Source organism: Drosophila kikkawai, chromosome 4, assembly GCF_030179895.1.
Source record: "Drosophila kikkawai strain 14028-0561.14 chromosome 4, DkikHiC1v2, whole genome shotgun sequence".
NCBI lineage: Eukaryota > Metazoa > Arthropoda > Insecta > Diptera > Drosophilidae > Drosophila > Drosophila kikkawai.
This window is the reverse complement of record NC_091732.1, coordinates 135,847-160,827: the sequence shown is the minus strand read 5'-3', so window position 1 is coordinate 160,827 and position 24,981 is coordinate 135,847. Positions and strand designations below refer to the sequence as shown.

Sequence of the window (24,981 nt, the reverse complement as noted above, 5' to 3'; positions counted from 1 at the left end):
TGATTGCACGTCTTGCATCGGTCACCGCTGCGGCAGGTTCCCTCGGAATGTTCGTGGGCCAAACAGTTGGAACAATAACGGTGGTCGAGAACCGCTCGGAGCCTCTTCTCAGCGCAGAGTTTGAGGAACTGTTGGCATTTCCGGAGCGGATGGTTCCCTTGGCAGACTCGGCATTGGTAGGATAAAATACCTCGGGAACGTCTGCTCTTGCTGTCGTCGTACGGAACCCAGTACTTGGAGGAATCGGCAGAAGTGGTCACTCGTGTGGAGAACGAGGAAATTCTTTGGGTGGGTGCAGGTCGAGGACTAGATGGAGCGGAGGGTCTTGGAACATTAGTAGTAGGATTGTCGCGGTGCAGCAGAGTGTGATGCCGGCTGTGGCACGTAAAGCAGGAATGGGCACTAGTACAGTCCCGTTGCTGGTGCCCGCGCGAAAAACAATTCAAGCAGAGTTGCTTTCTTCGGATGAAGTCTGTCCGCTCATTGACATTCATGTCCAGGAAAAACGGACATATACGGATAGGGTGGTCCTCTCTGGAACATAGATTACACCTTCTCGGTGTTGGAGCCACCCTAGCTTCGTGTGAATTGAGCCTGCGCACCGGTGGATTGGCATTTGCTGACTTTGGCGGAAAATGCCCAGAGCCGCTAGGCCTGACGTCGTCGATGGCCTCCAAAGTGCGATGGCGCTCAGTCAGAAATGCGTCCAACTCCTTCCAGGTTGGAATTTCGGCTTTATTGCGAATTAATTGCTCCCACAAGGAAAGCGTAATCTGGGGAAGCTTCGAGGAGACCATATACACAAGAAGGCAGTCCCACGCCTCGACTTCAATGGAGGACATTTGTAACGCGGTCAAACAGCTTTGAATTGTGCCTTGGAGCTCTTTTAGAGCGACTCCGGATTCTTGAGGAACAGCCTGGATGTTAAAAAGAATCTTTAACTGACTGTTGACTAACAAGCGCTTATTTTCGAAGCGGTCGGAAAGGCTGCTCCATGCTGAGACGAAACCCTCGTTGGTCAGAGGGGCCTTTGAAACGATGGCATGAGCATCGCCGCTTGTCTTCGAAAGTAGGTGGAATAACCTCTCCACAGGCGTAAGTCGGGAATTATTAATGTAAATCGCCGTGAAGAGGTCCCGAAAGGTGGGCCACCGAAGATAATCGCCTGTGAAGACCTCGGTGTCCACTGGTGGCAATCGACAACCCATGGACGGGGGTGTGGGCGCAGGGGCGGAAGCCTGAATGGACTGGGAGGCGGCCTTGTCGATAATTTCCTGCAGCTGTACAAGACACCTCTAATATACGGAGTAGCACTCACTGTACTTGGATTCAAGCTCAGTGGCGGTGGCTGTACTGTCGGAGGACACGGAAAGAAGATCGGAGCAGCTTTCATAGCTTTTCTCCACCTTGTCCCACAGGGCACGGATTTGGTCCCGATGGACTCTGCACATGGCAGGGGAAAATCTCTCCGTGTCAGGAGCGTTCGGAATGTGAATGTTAGCTTCGAATTGGCTAACACGGGCTGTCGTCGAAATGAACTTTCGCAGGGCGATGTCTAGGGCATTTTGAGCCATTTTGGAAACCGACTGAGTGAGTCTTGGCGAAGGAACGGGACCAGAATCGACGGACTTGTCGCTTTTTGCCCTTGGGTTGGCAGTGGCTTTTTGTTGTTTCCCGTAGACAAACTCAATTTGGGACTCGGCGGATCAGCGGTTGTCGACTGACCTGAGCGAAGGATGCCTGATTCGAAGTGGAAAGCAGAGTCGGGAACCAGAACGTAGACCGTACTGTCCGTGATCGTGGTGGAGTAGGAAGCAGAGATGTCTATATTGGAAAATTAATTTATTAATTATAATCCGTGATAACAAAAATTATTAATTAATTATTAATGTCGGAAATAATTAATGTGAATTATTTAAGTATTTGCACGTAATTAATACGGAGCCGGAAAGGCGGAATTAAAAATAAACCTTGGCTTTGACTTGGGAAAAACTCACTGGGCTATACCGTCGGCAAAGCAGTGCACAAGTGAGGCTCAGGAGAGAGAACAAAAACGTAACCCAAAGAACCGCGACAATAACAACACGTCTGCTGGGCGGTTGTGCAGATTTGGAGAAATAAACACTTGCACTTGAATATTTAATCTTGGTTATTTTGTTTGTTATTGTAATTTAATTCCTGTACGGACGGGCAGCGAATATAAATACATATGTATGTATGTAGTTTGAAAAGCATGCAGAATATGTATGGATGAGTTGTCTTTATTTTGGACAGTGGAAACCCGATAACCGGACTGTGGTTGTAAGGGCGTACGAAAAGTATTGGAGGCAGAAAATATATTTTGTACAGTGGAAACCCGATAACTGGACTGGAGTTGTGAGGGCGTACGAAAATATTGGAGGCCGAAAATATATTTATATATTGGCATAAGTACAGTAGAGCGTCGAGAAGTGGACTGTATTATTTGAAGTTGAAGGAATTGTGTTCAAGAAAATATCGAGGCGGCGGGAAACACACAGTGACCGAATATACATATGAGAATAAAATCTCGGGTAGGGGGCCGAATTCGGCAACACGAAATATTCACTGTAGAATTTTCACTGCCGCGGCGCTCGACTTGAAACACACGTTCACTTATTTTATTATTATAATTTTTTTTTTATATATTGTTCGGCTGAAGGTTGAGGATGTCAATTACCACTCTAAGTAAGTGACCAACCAACTCGCGGAGTAATGCGCGCCGATTTACATACGTATGTATGTCCCTATGTCAAGACCGTTTTATTCGTTGATGTACGGCCGAATATAGGGACGTATGTGTGTATGTACGGAGAAATGTACAACGGGCCGAAGAAGTGGAGTAAAAAGCGGCGATAATTATGCCGTTGCAGAACGAAGTGCAGGCAAATGGAAGTGGAGAAAATTGGCTTTGGAAATGATTTTTAAGTTGTCTAATTGCCGTGGTGTCGGAAAACTCGGACGAGGAGTTGACAAAAAATCGTCCGCAGGTTGAGCGAAATTTAAATTTCGGACAACTGTTGACGACCGGCAATTAGAGACGGGCGGAAACTTTTTACTTATCTTTTCTGCGGCGGCACCACCAAAGCTGCTGGGAAAAAAGGATTCCAGGACGATATCCTTATCCGGCTCGAAGGACCATGTTTAGGAGTGGGGTGGCTGCTCAATCCTCCGCAAAAGGATCAATAAAAGATTATCCCACGAAGTAGAAAAAACGCAGAAAATTCGGGGGTCGAAAAGTGACAACGGCGGAGTGCCCGTAGCATACATATACGGTACTAAACTTAGCTTAGCCTAAGGGCCCGCTGCCGGCCGAGACGCCCAGCTTAACGGGGCGAGAGCGGGAGAGCGGGAGAACCGTGAACTAGAGCGGCGTAGCCGTCCCTAGAAGCGAGCGACGATCGGGAACACGGGAGCGTGCGATCGGTAATGCCGAGGAGCGGAGAGCGGGAGAGCGTTGCTAAGCTGGGAGCGCTTAAGCTTTTGGACGCTCGGTGGCCAGAGGGGGAGCAGGGGCCTCCTGGCGTAAACAATATATTATCAGTTTAATGATGCATTGAAAGAAATAAAAATCATTGTTGTTGTTCTTGAAGTACAATATTTTTTTTTGTTTTAAACTTAAGAGAATAAAGTTATCTATATATATAAAAATGGAGACAAAAAATGTAAGCAATCACATCACAAGAGAACGGTTTGTAATTGCCAGAAGATGGCTATAGCATAATAACATTTTGGGAAAACCTTCTGGAAAAGTCTCCAGTGGCTCAATAGATGTTCAGTTCACACTGTTGTATGTAAACTTCTGAAACACCCTACAAAGATCATAGCTGCATGGAGATTGTGTATCAATGAAATCGGTAAAAAAAATATTGAACCAAAACATCGAGTTAACGAGCTTGAGCTTAAACAATTGGAAATAATGCCTGCTGTTAGACGATCAGGACTTGGACGGCGTTCACGCAATGCAATAAGTAGTCAGAATTTCCGTAATAGCCGGACGCAAGAAGAACGTACAGAAAGAAATGCATCGATACGTGGCCAAATGGCACAGTTTCGCGCTGCACAAAGACCACCTCAAGCCCGACAAAATAATAGAGGAAGACGAGCCGCAAATGAAAACTTGAATCGCACTGCATTCGCATACAATCCTGAAACATCCTACAAGGATCTTACCTGCGTTGTTATTGGTTCATTGTCTGTTGTATGTCAGCATTGCAATGCACTGAAGTTTCGGTTGGAAACCCCCGGCTTATGCTGTGCAGGTGGCAAAATTAAATTGCCCGTTTTGGCTCATCCACCAGGGCCATTGTATTCGCTACTATATGGAAATTCAGCCCAATCAAACAGTTTCCTAAAGCTTGCACAAAAATATAACGGATGCTTTCCAATTACGTCATTTGGAGTCGAGGTTTTTCATCAATCAAGCTACAATCCAAGTTATAAGGTAATGGCGTCTCTTTATTATCAAAATGAACAACTCACATTTTTTCGAAATTGCATTCCAACATTCAGATTTAAGGGCAAATTTACCACCGAGCGGGCGCTTTGTTATAACCACAAAACAAAGATCTCAAATTCCTTCAGATCTATTTCATTGGTAATTCACCGCTACTAAACGTGAAATTATGGAACAAGTGCAAAATCTTCTCCATGAGCATAATGAATTGGTCAGATTGTTCAACGAGAATAAACTATTTTTTTCCTTTTGAAAATAAGATCTGATCTATATATATAAAAATGGAGACAAAAAATGTTACTAATGGCATCACAATAGAACGGCTGGGCCGTTTTGGCTCAAATTTTTTTCAGTTGTTTATAATTGCCAGAAGAAAGTTATTAAATAAGAACATTTTGGGAAGTCCTTTCGGGAAAGTCGCTAGCGGCTCAACAGATGTACACACTGTTGTATGTACAATTCTGAAACACCCTACAAAGATCATAGCTGCGTTGAGATTGTGTATCAATGAAATCGGTAAAAAAAATATTTAAACAAAAAAAATTAAGTTAACGAAGCATTACCAAAGTGAGCTTAAACAATTGGAAATAATGCCTGCTGTTGGACGATCAAGTCTTGGGCGTCGTTCAAGCAATGCAATACTTATTGCGAATTTCCGTAATAGTCGGACACAAGAGAAACGTACAGAAATAAATGCATTCGCGCTGCACATAGACCACCTCAAGCCCGACAAAATAATAGAGGAAGACGAGCCGCAAATGAAAACTTGAATCGCGCTGCATTCGCATACAATCCTGAAACATCCTACAAGGATCTTACCTGCGTTGTTATTGGTTCATTGTCTGTTGTATGTCAGCATTGCAATGCACTGAAGTTTCGGTTGGAAACCCCCGGCTTATGCTGTGCAGGTGGCAAAATTAAATTGCCCGTTTTGGCTCATCCACCAGAGCCATTGTATTCGCTACTATATGGAAATTCAGCCCAATCAAACAGTTTCCTAAAGCTTGCACAAAAATATAACGGATGCTTTCCAATTACGTCATTTGGAGTGGAGGTTTTTCATCAATCAGGCTACAATCCAAGTTATAAGGTAATGGCGTCTCTTTATTATCAAAATGAACAACTCACATTTTTTCGAAATTGCACCCCAACATTCAGATTCAAGGGCAAATTCACCACCGAGTGGGCGCTTTGTTACCACCTCAAAACAAAGATCATAAATTCCTTCAGATCTATTTCATTGGTGATTCGGGAGTTGAACTAAATCACCGCTGAGCAATTTTTATTGCAACTAAACGTGAAATTATCGAACAATTGCAAAATCTTCTCCATGATTATAATGAATTAATCAGATTGTTCAAAACCGCATTGGATATCATGCATTATGACGAACACAAAATCATTATCAGCGCTGACAAAAGACCCAATGGTAGCCATGCAAGACAATTTAATGCTCCCACTATCAATGAAGTCGCAGTGGTGATTGTTGGCGGGAATGTGGAATCACGCGATATTGTTCTTAAGCGTCGGGATAACGGCCAATTGCAGCGAGTTTATGAGACTCATCGGTCATATGATGCTTTTCAATACCCGTTGATGTTCTGTCGTGCAGAAGATGGGTATCACTTCAACATAAAGATGGTCAATCCAACGACAGGTTTGTTTACAAGTCATCACTTCTTTTTGATTCTACAACTAAGTTTGAATTCAAATTTTAGGAGAAGAAACGAATAAGAAGGTCAGCTCTATGAATTTTTATGCGTATCGATTGATGATATTTCAACAGTACTGTTTCGACATGTACTTCAAAGTAGAAACGGAACGTCTCAATTTCATTTGTTTTAATCAGCCGAAGTTGGGGCGAGATAAAGTTCGCCAGGTCCTCTAGTAATTCTATAAAAAATCATTTTTATGTGTGGTATACCTTATTATGGACAATATCGTTTGCTGAACATTATATACGAGTAAAAAAGCTGCCGTACGAATTAATAGTGGTCGGGGCTCGTATAGCGAGTCTCTTGCCGTATCCAGAGCAAAAGTGGGCAAGACTTTATTGAAGTAGAGGGACAACCTGGTCAAGAAGCTTGTATAGGAAATGCAAGTGAAAGTGTGGTTGGGCCTACATTCTCAATATATACTTATTGATTTGCACAAACATTTTGAATTTAAAGATTTTTATTTTAATTGTTTGTTAATATCTTCCTAATGATGCAGAGTCCTCCTCCATGTTTTTTTTCTTTTCTACCAGACAATTTTTTCTCAGGAATGGACAAAGACATTCTGCGTCCAATCCCCTAGAAGTGCCCCCAACGACAGCTCTTCTTATCCACACATTGTGTGATACACAAATCTGTTTTCGGGCATATTTGAAATCAGATTAAATTATTTGAATTTTCAATCGACAGCTGCTTAATGTTTTTCGATTTGGTGGAACTTGTTCAATTATCCGAATATTGGGATTTTAAAAAAAAGTAAAGTTCGTGTTCCCACAGAGCTGCGTTATAGGGTCTTCCCACACACCGTCAAAGCGCATTCACCATCCGTTGAACTAACTGCCCACAAGGACATTTTAATGCCATATTTATTAATATTTTTAATATATTTTTTGAATATTTGCTTACAAACAGCTGTCCAGTGTGACCAAAGAAAATCCTTAACCGCCATAAAAAGTACATTTTCATGGCATTTCAGGATTTTCCTTAATTTTTTTTGGTCACACTAGCTCGGTAGCGAAATAAACAGCGATTCCGCTGTCTAATTTAGACAGCGGGTTTTTCTCGTCAGAGTACTAGGCTTAAATATTAAATATTAAATATTTTCAAGAATTTTTTGTGGACAAAGGAAAAGACATAGAAAGTTCAAACTTGTCACATATATTTATCATAGTTTAAAGATGATTTAGCAAAATTTTCAGAGCATGTCCCGAAGCAGGACACAGGGCGACGTAAGCCCATGCCCAAAAAAAGAACCCCTCTGGCGACCGTCCTCCAGGACTTAAAAATCGACTGAAACAAATAATTATCTTTGAATTCTTTTACGTTTTCATGAGCCACAGCTGATCGATCAGCTGTTCGGATGGCGGATGCGTTTTAACGCAGTTCTGTGGCAACACGACTTTCACTTTTTTTTAAAATCCCAACCGTTCCTCACAAATGCGCTGTGTGGGAAGACAGTATTAAAGTGCATCCGCATCCGATCGATCCGCTGATCGATCAGCTGTGGCTCATAAAAACGTAAACAATGGCTGTCGAATTGGCAGTTGCAAAATTGAAATGGAGCATTTACCAACTATTTTGGCTGTTGTACAACCGCAAAAGCACAGATTGCGTCAGAATTTATCCGCACTAAATTTAAATGAATTAAATGACGATGAATTTTAGTTTTTCTAATGATTTTTCTCTAACTAAGTGTTATGGCCTCTCTAAAAAAATCCGGATATAGATAGGCGGTACCAATCGATAGATCGCGTGGCGGTCTATGCGATCTATCGGATCAGGGATGCCACCCAGTTCCGAAGAGAGGAGCTCCACCTTCCAGGGAATAGCCCAGTCGGACTTTTCCCTAAGAAAGGAGTACTATTTTCTCATAGAAACGGGAGGAGGGAGTCCTACCGTTTTCTGTAAAAGTCTAATTCGCTTTTATACATGGGTGGGCGGGGTAATTCGTGTATTTTGGCATCCGCCGTCGCTGCTCGGGTGAGGAAGAAATTCTGGCCTTTTGTATATGTCTTATACATATGTATTTGAGTGTACCCATTACTCGCTCACCGCTGTTCCCAAATAAACTTGTTATCAGTTACCTCCTCTACATTTATTCGTTGATCTGGTATTTTATTCGGAACTTTATTTTTATTAGACTCTGTTGATACCCGTATTTGATCATGTTATTGTCGGCGAAATAAGAAGCTAATCCTATAAATTGCATAATTGAGACACAGACTGTGAAGGCGGTAACTTTATCAATGCTTTTATTTTACGTGGGTTCGGTCTAATTTCTCCGTTACTAGATTCGAACCCAAGATATTTTATACGATTCTTAAGAAAGGATCACTTAAAATTTAACGAAAACCTCGCTTTACTTAATGCCTCTAGTACAATATGCAATCGTTCTATCGCTTCTTATTTGGTTTCGAGTATACCCGATACATGGTCAATATAAACGATAGCATATGTGTGTACCACAGTACCCAATGCTCTTTTCAACATTTATTTTACATAATCCTAGCTGAGTGCTATGAATTCAATAATTACTTGTGCCATTTATTTTTACATTATCAATTTATTTTCCAATTTATTTAACCCGGAAAATTCGGCACCCGAGTCAAAGCGAAATGGAATAGGTTCCTGAGATGGCTTTTTTATACCGGACGGAGTAGCCACCGAAAAAGCCAAGCTTAGGCATTCTCGGGTATTTGTAGCTCTGTAGCTTAGCAGGTGTCGCCGGCACGCTGGAGAGAGAGAGAGAGAGAGAGAGAGAGAGAGACAGAGAGAGAGAGAGAGAGAGAGAGAGAGAGAGAGAGAGAGAGAGAGAGAGAGAAAGAGATAGCCAGACATTGTCTAGGTTTGTCGTTTAGAAAGATAGAAAGGGTGAAAGAGCAAAAGGAGAAGTGGCGTGATGCCGCATTCAATTTGAGACTGCGCAGGCGAACACAACTTGCAAGCAGTAAACATAAACACTGTTTTCTTCAACACATACATAGATATGTATCTCCTGTTAGTTTTCCTTTTTATTTGACCAAAATGAGTCGATTTGCAATAATCCAATTGCAAATTGCAAGGGTATACAAACTTCCACCTGCCGAAGCTAGCTTTCCCTTCTTTATAACATAAGTACGATTTGTTTCCGAAACAAAGTAAAAAATATACTTCAAAGTTTGTGCTTTTAATTATAGGGCAATTGTGTTTTCCAGGGGCACGTAAGAAAGTCTTGAAAAATATCTTATTACAAAATGTTAGAATCCAGCCCAATGTAAAGACAACACGTTTGATTTTATATTCTTGTTGATTTAATATATTCTTTCGTAGCTCGTCTTATCTGTTTGAAGATAATTTTAAAATGAGCAGAAAACTAGAGAGGGTAAGCTCAAGTAGATATATCGGAGCGCAAATATGAGAGAGTGCAATCATGCGATTATTCATCGCACAAGCTGTGTTTATTTTCATTCCTCATTTAATAGGGATATTCTTACACAAACTTTACAAACTTCGGAATTTCTTTCGTGCTCTTATTTTTATTTTTTTTCTCCTTTTTTTTTTAGATAAACGAAATGCAACAACATCAAATATGCAAAAATCGAAGTCATTGTCGAATGTTGGACAATTTGTAACTACAAAACTATTGCGCAGCCGTTCAAAAAGTCAAAATACACACAATGTTCAGGAAGACTTTGTACCCATTCATTCTTTAAAATGGTATCCTGCGGTAAGGGAATATATTACATATATATGTAACATAACATAACATATTTTTGGGAAATCAACATATTCAAACCCATTTTTTTCCAGGAAAATTTTCTATGGATTGCCGAAAATGGCGAAAGGTTTCAAATTGAAGATGTGTTATTAATAAAGTTATCGAAATTCGAAATGGATTTTCTAAATGAAATTATTTTAGAAAAAATAAAAGAATTAAATATTGGAAATATTACAGGTACGTTTAATATAATTATATATAAGTGTGCTTCAACATTCACATATTTTGTTTTGTGCTTAAGTATTTTTCTTTGTTATTTTTTTTTTTTTAGCAAAATAGTTAATACTGTTAAAATGTCTTTAATTTTTTGAATTTGTAAAGGCTGAAAATATTTGACACAAAACGATAAGTATTTAAAACCTTTGCAGGAATTTATAATTTAAGTCAAAGGTTTGCAACGCAGTGAAGGAGACATTTTTGACCCTATAATAATAATATATGTATATATATATATAAATATATATATCTATTTGTTTATACAGGGTGCGCCATCTTTTATGTCGGTATGTAAACATTGAATATCTTTGAAAATAGACAACCGATTTTCAAGTATGAGATATTTTTATGTAATTGATTCTTACGATTTTCTACAGACTAATTTTTGAAAACAATATCAATAAAGTGGCCGATTTTATTGGACACACAAAATGTGCCCTTTTTTCTGCATTTCCATTACTTTTTCTGGCAGCTCAGGTATAGCGATGATTTCTGCATGAATATTAGCCATAATCTCGTCAATGGCTTGATGCTTGCTGGCGTAAACTTCGCTTTACAAATATCCCCACAAAAAGAAGTCCTGAGGTGTGAAATCTCGAAATCCGATCAGTTCGGCCTTTTCAGTTTAGCCTTTTTTGAGTTTTTTGAGTCAACACAACTGAACGACTATTTTCAATGTAAAGCGTCACTATTTCAGCGAGTTCTTTCGAAGTGAAGCGATTCATGATTAATTCTGCTGAAGTGAGCTTTTCTACACTGGTCTACTCAAGTTAATTGGTTTACTAATGACAAAGTTATTCGATATTTAAATACCGACAAAAAAGATGGCGAACCCTGTATATAAATATATGTTTTTTATTTTTATCTGCATCAACAGCCGAGTCGATCTAGCCATCCCCGTCTGTTCGTTTCTACATAAACTAGTCCCTCAGGTTTAAAGCTATCTGAATAAAACTTTGCATATAGTCTTCTGAATACTCTAACTGCTATATAAGTCACTGCTATATAAGTCGGGACGGATCGGACGACTATATTATATAGCCGCTATATAAATGATCGATAGATGTAGAGAAAAATATAGATTAAAACATTTTTATACCCTTGCAGGGTGTTATAATTTCAGTCAGAGAGTTGCAACGCAGTGAAGGAGACCTTACCGACCCTATAAAGCATATGGGAATTTCCACAGAAAGGTCCACCGCGGCCAAAACACTAAAACTTCTCTAAAATGTTTTTATTCCAACATAGTAACATTAGGAAAAGGCCAATTGATTAAATTTGAAGGGCTTTATCATATTCTAAAACAAATTTCGAAATATTCAAATGCATATTCGCGCAAACACGATTTTTCATTATTTTGATGAAAAACATCATAAAAATGGGCCTGTTTTCTTTTGATAATTACATCCAAACCGAGGCTCTAACTGTTGACTGTTGTTTACTAACATCACTAGAAGAATGCAAAAAGTCGTAATAAAATGGATATATGCTCTTCCAATTTACTTATAATAGTAAACATTACATGCAAAGTATGATGATAAAAAATGTCGCGTGCGAATCTGATTACAATTAAATAAAAATTAAACTACGCTATATTTCTGATTGTAAATTAAAGCATATGAAAGTGACATTATAGCATCACATTTTAAAATTTGTTTCATTAAAATAGTCCCTGCCGTTTCGCTGAAATCAGTGTTTAAACAGCTCGCCGCGAAAGTGACTTCTGTTTTTGTCGCGTGCGAATCCTTCAGTTTTTTTAATTTTCTTAAAATTGAGCAAACACTCAAAATCAACATTTGCACCAATTATAGTCCTAGGCAAGAGCTATAAGTTAACATTTATAAAAAAAAAATAGAAATGAAATGTACCATTTTTTTTTTTGCTTTGAATGCGTACGAATGTCGCGTGCGACATTATGGAAATGCCCATATATTGTAACGAAAGCCGCCCAAAAGAGCTTTCGATCCTCGAGCCAATACGGCAACGCGAGAAGCTGCGCGATAATGAGTTTTGACGGCACGGATCTCAAAACGAGCTAAGCTGCGCTATTCCGATAACTTGACAGCCAGGATGTCTGGTCTTTCTCTTATTCTCTTGTTCTTAAGCCCGATTTCCGTAAGCAACACGCCGATTTCGCGAAAATAAAGAAAAGTTAAGGAAATAACCCAAAATACGTGGGTGATCATTGGGTGGCTTAGACGGGGAAGTTGGTACTGGAGAGTTCTTGGCAGCCACACCTAATAAACAAAAGTTTCGCTCGGCTTTCCGTAGTGAACTCGGCCGGCAGCTTCTGCGCGCGGCCGAAATTCGTTACATTGGTGTCAGGTGTGGGGTCCCTATTGTTTGCGAAAACCATGACCTACGAAAATGCCTAAGAATTCCGCTCGCCACCGCCGTCAAGCCTCCCCTGAAGGGCATAACCACAAAGAACCGCGGGATAATGCCGCCACGCTGGACGCCGTAGATCGAGCCGTCGACCGCTCCTTCCGGCTAATCGAGCGAAAAGTGGAGGCCCTGGATCAGTCGTTCAACCTTAAGCTGGAGCAAAAGTTCGAGCAGATGTGGGCGACTTTCGAGAGGACTATGCTGGGCGACCCCTCCGGAAACAACGGAGCGCAGCCCGCGCGCAGTCGCGACTGCGTGACACAAGCTGGGGGCGACTTGCATTCCGCCAGCACCCCGCGCTTCGCGGAGGCAGCTAACTCCGACTATGCACCGGCGCTGCAAATGTATTCCCGGAGGATGGACACTGGACCTGGGGCAGCGCCAACTACTGCGCCGCCACCAGCGTGCGACCTAACCTCACATTGGGGAATTCTTGAGGTGTCGGACGCGGAACTGCCGCCCACCTTCGACGGCACCCGTCCCTGGCCGGAGTTTCAGCGTCTCCTGGACGACATGGCCGAGGAGTACCATTGGTCAGAAAGGAAGAAGTGCAGGAAATAGTACACGAGTCTTCAGGGGCGTGCCCAGCGTTTTCACGCCACCCTCCCCGAAGCCATCCTCAACTCGTATGAGTCCATAGCGGCTGCTATGCGCGAGTATTTCACGGTCAGTAAGCATGCCGGCTATCACGCCTTTCACAATCGCATGCAGGGACTCCGAGAGTCGTTCGAGGACTTTGCCATGGAGCTGGAACACCTGGGCAGATGCGTGTTAGGCGAGTTGCCGCCTGCGACTTACAACAGCATCATCGTGCAGCGCTTCATCGACGGGATCCGAGAGACCGGATATCAAGTCCCCATCATCAACAGCAATCCGCGTTCGCTGACAGATGCCCTCGATATGGCCTGCCGGATCGAAGCCCAGTGTCGACGACGCCCAGCCGCCGCCTTGATGACCGTCGCTGCCATGGACCCAGACGATCCCGTCGGCGCACCCCGGAGAGTAAACCGAGGCTCCCCCCAAAATAATGCGTCTGTCCTGGACCCCTTCCGGAATTCCGTGTCGTCCTCGGAAAACTAGCTGCCGTCAACCTTGAGGAGAGTGCCCAGCAGTCACGGGACATCGAGATCGCCGCAGCCCCGAACGCCTAGCAGCACCTCGAAGCGAAGCCGCCGCCCACCGAGCAACCAGACGCCCGACAGAGTCTTCTTCCCAGTAGAGTCGAAGCCGTCCTGGCCGCCTTGTTCTCAGAGCCGTCGCCCGAAGAAAGTGCGACCCCAACTGCCGCCGCCGTCGAGTCTTACGGGACCACACTGCCGCAACATGCAGAAGGAGAAGAATCGGACGTGCGCCCAGTGGACTCCGCCTTGAACCGTTCATGTCAACCGCCTGGCACCAGACCGGGACCCGAACCCACCAATACTCGGCCAGGGGGCTCGAGTCTGAGGAGGGGGTAATGTAACGAAAGCCATCCAAAAGAGCTTTTGATCCTCGAGCCAGTAAAGCAACGCGAGAAGCTGCGCGATAATGAGTTTTGACGGCACGGATCTCAAAACGAGCTAAGCTGCGCTATTTCGATAACTTGACAGCCAGGATGTCTGGTCTTTCTCTTATTCTCTAGTTCTTAAGCCCGATTTCCGTAAGCAACACGCCGATTTCGCGAAAATAAAGAAAAGTTAAGGAAATAACCCAAAATACGCGGGTGATAATTGGGTACTTAGACGGTAGACGGTGGGTAGAAGTTGGCACTGGAGAGTTCTTGGCAGCCACACCTAATAAACAAAAGTTCCGCTCGGCTTTCCGTAGTGAACTCGGCCGGCTCCTCTTACGCGCGGCCGAGATTCGTTACAATATATTCTTGATCAGCATCAACAGCCGAGTCGATCTAGCCATGTAGATCTGTCCGTCTGTCCTTTTCTACGCAAACTAGTCCGTCAGTTTTAAAGCTATCTGAATGAAACTTTGCATATAGTCTTCTATATACTCTCACTGCTATATATATCATATAGCTACCATGCAAATGTTCGATAAATTTTTAGAAAAAAAATTATAACTTGGTTCAATATTTTTGAGATATACAGGCCTGTTCTAGTTTCCACTCGGAAGTGAATTTGATAACATTTGCGGATTTCCCTTCAACATAAGCGAATTTCCCTTGGTGATTTAAGGACATTTTTTTTTAATTTCCCTTAAATTCCCAAACAAAATCAGCTGGTCGCTTTCAACAAAAGAGTTTGCCTTGTCTAAGATTTGCTAAAAGGGGCTCATTAAATTTTGGTCCGCTGTAGTCTCCAACTCATAGATAGTAATGAAGCACTAATTTAATTAATAAAATCGAAGGAATAAGCATTTACGGCTAAAAATAAACATTTTGAAATATTTGTAATCGCAATCAGCTGTTCTGGTTGCAAAATGCTCCAGAATAGAGTTGCCAAGGGGTTTAGAAAAAATTCCCTTCGTATAACATTTTGTTCAGTTTGTAGATTGAATTGGCTGGTATTTGAAACAAAAACACTTTTTCATATACTTTACGCTAATATCAGATCTTTTAATTGTAAAACAACATAAAAAGTAATTGTTCAAAATTAATCTTAAATATATGCCTTTATTTTTGAAACGCTGACACCCTTAAATGGTCCCTCTCAAATACGACACAGCGGCGGCTGATTTGCAATAATGTTGAAGCTTAGAGTCGAACCGATTTTAAGTACTTTAGTATTAGCTAATTCAATTACGCAATAATGTTCCCAAAACCTCTAGGATTAAATTACAATTAACATTTGTCATATACATAATCGCATTGTATTTTAAAATAATTAATTTCTGATTTTGCGGATTTGAATTCGCCGGCCCAATGGCACACGGAAAGTTTCCGAATGTTTCGCCTGCAAATTAACAGAGACTTAACAGAGGGAAATACGAATCCGTACGAATTTTTCGGAAGTGGAAACAAGAACAGGTCAGGGAAATCCGAGTCCGTATAAATTTTGCGGAAGTGGAAACTAGAACTGGCCTGATAGCCATAGCTGTCATAGGAACGATCGGGAAATTAATAGACAAAAAAATAAAGCTTCGTTGTTTTTCAAAGTATTTTCATCTACACTGAGATACGAGCTTATTTTATTATTATTATTATTTCAGAATTTTGGTATAAATTTTATGAAAATCGGATAACTATATCATATAGCTGCCATAGAAGCGATCGGTAGATGTAGAGAAAATGTAAAGCTGGGAATGTAAAACTCTAACTGTCAAACTGTAAACATAAACAGGCCTGCTCCGGTAATTGTACATTTTTTCGTTTTGGGCGAAAACGAACCGTTTTCGTTTTTAGCTGCTCCGGTTTTCGGCAAATTTTTGCTATCGGAATGTTTCGTTTTCTCATCGTTTCTCACTGCTCTAGCAGCTAACTTGTGCTTTTGGTAATAAGCAAACAACATAAAGAACTGCCTTTTATATTTACAATTGCCGCTTAGGTTAAGCAAATCTAGGCATCTACAATGCTGACACACTTTTCACAGTTTTAATTCCGGTGGTCTCAATTAATTATTTGGTTAATTTTGACAATTTAAGTAATTAAATTAAATAGTATTATTTATAAACAACCATCTTGGAGCTCCTTTAAAGTTGTTAATGTATTCATTTATATTTTATAAGTATTTTTACTGTCTGTTTCGTTCCACCAACAATATGGACTTATCGACCTATCGCCAAAACGAGAATAAACTATTTTTTTCCTTTTGAAAATAAGATCTGATCTATATATATAAAAATGGAGACAAAAAATGTTACTAATGGCATCACAATAGAACGGCTGGGCCGTTTTGGCTCAAATTTTTTTCAGTTGTTTATAATTGCCAGAAGAAAGTTATTAAATAAGAACATTTTGGGAAGTCCTTTCGGGAAAGTCGCTAGCGGCTCAACAGATGTACACACTGTTGTATGTACAATTCTGAAACACCCTACAAAGATCATAGCTGCGTTGAGATTGTGTATCAATGAAATCGGTAAAAAAAATATTTAAACAAAAAAAATTAAGTTAACGAAGCATTACCAAAGTGAGCTTAAACAATTGGAAATAATGCCTGCTGTTGGACGATCAAGTCTTGGGCGTCGTTCAAGCAATGCAATACTTATTGCGAATTTCCGTAATAGTCGGACACAAGAGAAACGTACAGAAATAAATGCATTCGCGCTGCACATAGACCACCTCAAGCCCGACAAAATAATAGAGGAAGACGAGCCGCAAATGAAAACTTGAATCGCGCTGCATTCGCATACAATCCTGAAACATCCTACAAGGATCTTACCTGCGTTGTTATTGGTTCATTGTCTGTTGTATGTCAGCATTGCAATGCACTGAAGTTTCGGTTGGAAACCCCCGGCTTATGCTGTGCAGGTGGCAAAATTAAATTGCCCGTTTTGGCTCATCCACCAGAGCCATTGTATTCGCTACTATATGGAAATTCAGCCCAATCAAACAGTTTCCTAAAGCTTGCACAAAAATATAACGGATGCTTTCCAATTACGTCATTTGGAGTCGAGGTTTTTCATCAATCAGGCTACAATCCAAGTTATAAGGTAATGGCGTCTCTTTATTATCAAAATGAACAACTCACATTTTTTCGAAATTGCATTCCAACATTCAGATTCAAAGGCAAATTTACCACCGAGCGGGCGCTTTGTTATAACCACAAAACAAAGATCTCAAATTCCTTCAGATCTATTTCATTGGTAATTCACCGCTACTAAACGTGAAATTATGGAACAAGTGCAAAATCTTCTCCATGAGCATAATGAATTGGTCAGATTGTTCAACGAGAATAAACTATTTTTTTCCTTTTGAAAATAAGATCTGATCTATATATATAAAAATGGAGACAAAAAATGTTACTAATGGCATCACAAGAGAACGGCTGGGCCGTTTTGGCTCAAATTTTGTTCAGTTGTTTGTAATTGCCAGAAGAAAGTTATTAAATAAGAACATTTTGGGAAGTCCTTTCGGGAAAGTCGCTAGCGGCTCAACAGATGTATACACTGTTGTATGTACAATTCTGAAACACCCTACAAAGATCATAGCTGCGTTGAGATTGTGTATCAATGAAATCGGTAAAAAAAATATTTAAACAAAAAAAATTAAGTTAACGAAGCATTACCAAAGTGAGCTTAAACAATTGGAAATAATGCCTGCTGTTAGACGATCAAGTCTTGGGCGTCGTTCAAGCAATGCAATACTTATTGCGAATTTCCGTAATAGTCGGACACAAGAGAAACGTACAGAAATAAATGCATTCGCGCTGCACATAGACCACCTCAAGCCCGACAAAATAATAGAGGAAGACGAGCCGCAAATGAAAACTTGAATCGCGCTGCATTCGCATACAATCCTGAAACATCCTACAAGGATCTTACCTGCGTTGTTATTGGTTCATTGTCTGTTGTATGTCAGCATTGCAATGCACTGAAGTTTCGGTTGGAAACCCCCGGCTTATGCTGTGCAAGGTGGCAAAATTAAATTGCCCGTTTTGGCTCATCCACCAGAGCCATTGTATTCACTACTATATGGAAATTCAGCCCAATCAAACAGTTTCCTAAAGCTTGCACAAAAATATAACGGATGCTTTCCAATTACGTCATTTGGAGTCGAGGTTTTTCATCAATCAAGCTACAATCCAAGTTATAAGGTAATGGCGTCTCTTTATTATCAAAATGAACAACTCACATTTTTTCGAAATTGCATTCCAACATTCAGATTTAAGGGCAAATTTACCACCGAGCGGGCGCTTTGTTATAACCACAAAACAAAGATCTCAAATTCCTTCAGATCTATTTCATTGGTAATTCACCGCTACTAAACGTGAAATTATGGAACAAGTCCAAAATCTTCTCCATGAGCATAATGAATTGGTCAGATTGTTCAAAACCGCATTGGATATAATGCATTATGACGAACAGCGCTGACAAAAAACCCATTGATAGCCATGCAAGACAATTTAATGCTTCCACTATCAATGAAGTCGCAGTGGTGATTGTTGGCGAGAATGTGGAATCACGCGATATTGTTTTTAAGCGTCGGGATAATGGCCAAGTGCAGCGAGTTTATGAGACTCATCGGTCATATGATGCTCTTCAATACCCGTTGATGTTCTGTCGTGGGGAAGATGGGTATCACTTCAACAAAAAGATGGTCAACCCAACTTCAGGTTAGGAGAAGAAAAGAATAAGAAGGTCAACTCTATGAATTTTTATGCGTATCGATTGATGATTCGACTAGATGTTGACAATCATCCGTTAAGATGCCGCCGTTTGTTTCAACAGTACTGTGTGGACATGTACGTCAGAGTAAAAACGGAACGTCTCAATTTCATTCGTTTTAATCAGTCGAAGTTTCGGTCAGACGAGTACATTCACTTGCGTGACCATCGCTACTGAAGGACATGCGGCTAACATCGGTTGTTTGACCAATCTCCCAGCTACTTATGTTGGAAGTCCGTGCCATATGCAAGGGCAAATTTAAAGGAGAGGAAGTTCTTATCCCACGAATTCCGATTATTCCAACAGATCTTCCATTCCAATTCAAGAGGATTCAGTTCCCAGTTTGATTGGCATTTGCAATGACAATCAATAAATCGCAAGGCCAATCGTTGGAGTCTGCGGGATAAATCAGGAATATCAATGTTTTTCACATGGGCAGTTATACGTAGCCTGTTCGCGTGTAGGAAAGCCGTCATCATTATTTATTTTTGCACCGGATAACAAACAAAAAATATTGTTTATCACATCGCTCTCCACTGATTTCGAGTCAAAAAAATTTCACAACAAATTTAAATTTGCCGTGTTCTATTATTTCTCTGGGGCTATATTAAGTCGTGAAATTGGGGCGAGACAAAGTTCGCCGGGTCCTCTAGTTTCATATAAAAAAGCCATTTACTTTTCATTCCGGTCAAAAAAAGGTGCCCGTTTTTCAAATCGAAAAAAAATCTTTCGTTTTTGATGACCGAAGCAGGCCTGAATAGGTTAGGTTAGTCCGGACGGCCCTCGAGGGGCCACACATAGGCCAATATGGCCCATAGCTATCCGGGGAAACTCCTGGATGTACCTAGAGACTATTTATGCGGGTTTCGAGATCCTTGAATATCAATGTGTTTTTCGCAAAGGCAAGGAGTTCGCCTGGCTTCCTCCTGGAGGCATCTTCTAGCGATGCCAGAACTGGAGAGCCTAGGTATCTCATTCTTGCCCTCGTTAGGGTCGGACATTTGCAAATGAGATGCTCCAAGGTTTCGATTGCCTCGGATTCATCACATTTCCGGTATTTGGCGTTGCCGGTAATACCCAGCTTGACTGCATTTGCAGCAGACAGGCAGTGACCTCTAAGAATACCCACTAACATTCTGCAGTCCTTCCGCGGAAGATGCAGCACGTAGTGGGTGAGTTTCTCGTTGTGCTCTTTGCACATGATTTTTGATATTCTGCAGGTTGCGGAATTACTGCTGCGACGACCCACGTCGCAACAACAAATATAATCCATAAGTAGAATTAAGCTTTCAAATAAGATTAAGAATAGTAGTGGCAACGCCGGCCAAGGAATAGCGCGTCCAGCCCTGAACAGCTGACGATAATCGAATGGATACGATCGATCTGGCAACGCCCTGCCCATCGGCCATCGGGGAATTATCGATTATCGATCGGGGGAGAACAGCTGTCGACCGGCTATATAAAGCGACGCACCGGCCAGTGCAACTTCACTTTTGCAGAGCAGCCGAGCAGTGAACTGGTGAGTTAACAAGTAGTACTAATCGTAGACTTAGCAGTAGAATAAGGTTTGGCCCTGGCGGCGGACCTTAATAGCCAAGAAGGTAGGAAAGGTGAAGGTAGCGATAGGTCTAGATCTGGCCCCTGCAGGCGGATCTAACGAAGTAGCTGGGAGGAGCGGAGTTTGGCCCTAGTTGGCGGACTTCGCACAGATAGTCAGCCGTGGGACGAGGTCGGGCCCTTGCATGGCAGATCTCGCGGAAACAGGGTATCGAGCGCGGTCCGTATGACCACGCCGTACAGGTAGTATAGACTTGGGGTTCTGACCTGGCCCTTGGATGGCAGATCAGGAATAGGGGAGGGCGTCGAATGAGGTTCGCCACATTCGCCCAGCAAGCATAGGAGGGGAGAAGATCTGGCCCTTGCCGGCGGATCTTGATAGCAGAAAGGCGTTAGGGACGGTGCGAGCTTAGGCACGACGATCGCTCACCGCGAGTGACGTCACCCGGACCCACCTATCGTGACCACGACAGCGGCCCACCGCACCAGTCACGCACCCTAATCGCGTCGCCCGAACAGGGTATCCTCAAGCCGACTACGATACAGTCGCATCGCCCGAACAGGGTATTTACAAGCCGACTACGATACAGTCGCATCGCCCGAACAGGGTATTTACAAGCCGACTACGATACAGTCGCATCGCCCGAACGGGGTATTTACAAGCCGACTACGATACAGTCGCATCGCCCGAACAGGGTATTTACAAGCCGACTACGATACAGTCGCATCGCCCGAACAGGGTATTTACAAGCCGACCACGAGACAGTCGCATCACCCGAACAGGGTACTCACAAGCCGATCACCGACGATCGCATCACCGATACAGGGTATCGCCACACCGACGATCAGCAGTCGCATCGCCCGAGCAGGGTAACCACAAGTCGACCCACTGGACCCTAGTCGCAACGTCGCATCACCCACCACCGGGTATCATCGTCAGCCAGCCGGCTGAACACCATCGAAGACCGGGACACGGATCTACCCGCAACCAGGGTATCAACAAGACACCCCCACAGCAGCAACCACACTGTATTCTTTCCACAGGTTTCACTATATATCTTGATCAATAAAGCTTGTATTAAAATTACCTCTCGCCTCTTGCCTATTTACTGATTATTGGGACACGAGGGACTCGGACACTACAAATTTTCTGTACGAACCCCGACTCCGGCGAGCTAGGCCGAGCACCCCAAAAGAGGGTCGTTACAGTGGCGCCCAACGTCCTGAAAACCTCGTAGTCCTTAATAACAAAGTAAAAAACCATGGCAACAGAGAAGTTAACCCGCGGATGGGTAACAAGTCTAAACAAGACCCAGCTGGAAGAATACATAAGGGAGTTTGGAATGGAACCAGAGCTGATAGTGGAAGACCTACGACGCCAGCTATCGGACTTCATAAAAAACGGAGACCACGACGAGGGAAGAGTCAACAGGCTGAGAGAACTAAGCCAGCGACACGCAAAGAACAAACAAAGCCCCGTAGTGGAGGTAAACTGGGAAGTGATCACAGCAATGCTACAGGCGGAAAAAGAAAGGAAACCAACAAACAGCGCGGATACAGAAAGAGACTTGGAGGAAGCAAGCTCCGAAAAAACTCAAGAAGGCTCGCCAAAGCCGGAACACAAAAGGAACAGCCAATCGGAACGCGCGTCAGCCATAAATACCATCCGAGGATGGGGCGAAACATTCGACGGGTCAGGAGACGCGTTAGAGTTCATAACACGGTTGGAAGAACTGGCAGCAGCCTACGATATAGGGCTAGAAAACATTACAGCGGCAGCAGTGGTAATACTGAAAGGTGCAGCCCTAGACTGGTGGCGGACAAACCCAGAAAAGATCCACGATTGGGCAACGTTCAAGGCACAGGTTACGCGGTATTACGTACCGGCGGACTATAGGGAACGAGCAATGGAGCGGATAACGAGACGTCAGCAGTACGCACAGGAACCCGCAAAAGACTACGTACGGGAACTACGGAAGATGATGTCGCACACCACACTAAGCGAGGAACAAAAACTAGAATGGACATATAGGAACAGCACCGTGGAGTTCAAGAGATATGCCAAACGTAGTGAAGTACAGTCGCTACAGGACTACCTAAGGCTAACGGAGGAATTCGAAGCCTTAGGAACACAGTATCCACAGCAGACACAAGCAAGAACGGCAGGAATACCCAACGTAAACAACCTGTGCAGACGATGCAAACAACCAGGGCATATGGCGCATCGGTGTAACAACCCGGCGAGACTGTTCTGCTGGATATGCGGAAGGGACAACACAAGAACAATCGACTGCTGCAGAAGATACGAGGGAAACGGAAGAGGCGCTGGGAGACAGGTGGGACACCCAGTGCCAACCCAGACATACCACCAGAGACGATGATCAGGTTTGACGGCCGGAAGATCATCGCCCAAGTCAAGGTGGCAGGCGTGCAGGTCGAAGGAATAGTCGACACAGGCGCAACGAGAAGTTTCATAAGTGAAAAACTAGCAGACAAACTCCGACAGTATGGCGAAGTCCAACCAACAGACGAGGTAATAAATCTAGCGGATGGAACTACAACAACGGCCACAGAAGAACTACGTCTAAAGATCGAGCTAGGGGAAAGAAAAGCAGAAATAACGCTACTAATTCTGGACGACGTTATCGGAGGTATACTACTAGGGGTAGACTTCTTGGCACAGTGGGATACGACACTGCGGTGCGGAGGATTAACCACTCAGCTCAAGCCACAGACTGGAAAACAGCAGAAACACCAGAAAGTAGGAATAGCGGCAGCCGAACCGACAGAGGCAGAAGTCGAGGAATTCCTAAAAAGGCAACTAAAGCTGATGGGTGAAATCCACGGAACAAGTCACATTGCAAAACACAAGATATACATGAAACACGACAGACCACTGAAGCAAAGGTACTATCCGAAAAACCCGGCAATGCAGAAGATAATTCACGACCTAGTGGAGGAACTCCTACAACAAGACCTGATCGAACCCTCACACTCAGCATATAGCTCACCGGTAGTGCTCGTTAAAAAAAAGAACAACCAGTGGAGGCTATGTATTGACTACCGGCAGTTGAACACGCACTCGGAACGAGACGCATACCCAGTACCACGGATGGACCACATCCTTAACCAACTGAGAGAGGCAAAGTATATCAGCACACTGGACCTAAAGAACGGCTACTGGCAAATACCCATGGAAGAAACCAGCAAACAGTACACGGCATTTACAGTACCGGGACGAGGATTATTCCAATGGAAGGTCATGCCATTCGGTCTGCACACCGCACCAGCAACGTTCCAAAGGGCACTGGATTCAGTGATAGGCCCGGAGATGGAACCATTCGCGTTCGCCTACCTCGACGACATTGTAGTGATCGGTAGAACCAAGAGAGAACACCTGGAAAAGCTCCATGAGGTACTGGCAAGGCTACGGAAAGCGAACTTACGAATCAACCCGGAAAAGTGCCATTTCTTCCAGGACAAGTTGAAGTACCTAGGCCACGTAGTAAGCGCGAGGGGGATACACACAGACCCCGACAAAATAGCCGCAATCAAGGACCTGCCCGAGCCGACAACGACAAAACAAGTTCACAGCTTCCTGGGAGTCGCCTCATGGTACAGAAGGTTCGTACCCAGATTCACCGAAATCGCGAAGCCGTTGTTTGAGTTGATAAAGAAGAACGCGAAGTTCGAGTGGACAGAAGAACACGGAAGAGCAACAGAAGAACTGAAAAAGGCACTGACAGAAGCACCAGTACTCGCATGCCCAGATTTCACAAAGACATTCATATTGCAAACAGATGCAAGCAACTGCGGCTTAGGGGCAGTACTCACGCAAGAAGACGACGACGGAGAACACGTCATCTCATATGCGAGCCGCAAACTAAGGAAGGAGGAAATGAACTACTCAGCAACAGAAAAAGAATGCCTCGCGATACACTGGGGTATACACAAGATGAGGATGTACCTGGAAGGATACCACTTCGTGGTAATAACGGATCACCTGGCGTTAAAGTGGCTGAACTCCATAGAGAGTCCGTCAGGACGGGTGGCGAGATGGGCACTGGCACTACAACCATACTCATTCGAGGTACGATATCGGAAGGGTAAACTCAATGTAGTAGCCGATACACTGTCAAGACAACCTACCGAAGAGGCCCAAAGTGCCGAGATAGCGGAAGACAAATGGATTAGAGAAAAACTAATAGACATTGAGAAGAATCCGAGTCGGTGGCCAGACTACTGTGTCGAAAACAACAAATTATATAGACACCTACCGTCATGGGCAGCAGACGAAGACATACAACCCTGGAAACTCTGCGTAGGCAAACACCAACGAGCGAGAGTATTGGAAGAAAACCACAAAACAGCAACGGCAGGACACCTGGGAGTAAGAAAGACCAAGCACAGGATTGCTACGCGATACTACTGGCCAGGAATGCATCGGGAAGTCAAGAATTATATTGACCGATGCACGACATGCCAACAATACAAGGTGTCACAACAGCAGGCATCCGGAAGAATGCTCACACAGATAGCGGAGGCACCGGGTGAAACACTATGCGTCGATTTCGTGGGCCCATTACCAAGGTCAAGTCACGGCAACAATATGCTACTGGTAT

At 43.1% G+C, this 24,981-nt stretch overlaps 1 protein-coding gene across 5 annotated transcripts in view; it reads left to right on the top strand.

Annotated features, from left to right (window-relative positions):
* RhoGAP102A (Rho GTPase activating protein at 102A) overlaps window positions 1–24,981 on the top strand; it is a 56,827-nt gene that overhangs the window by 9,410 nt on the left and 22,436 nt on the right. For all 5 annotated transcript variants that reach the window (XM_070287707.1, XM_017178100.3, XM_041776628.2 and 2 more), the window contains exons 2-3: window positions 9,732–9,895; window positions 9,979–10,123. In XM_070287707.1, coding sequence (XP_070143808.1) covers window positions 9,732–9,895; window positions 9,979–10,123 — 309 coding nt within the window. The remainder of the gene's footprint in view (window positions 1–9,731; window positions 9,896–9,978; window positions 10,124–24,981) is intronic.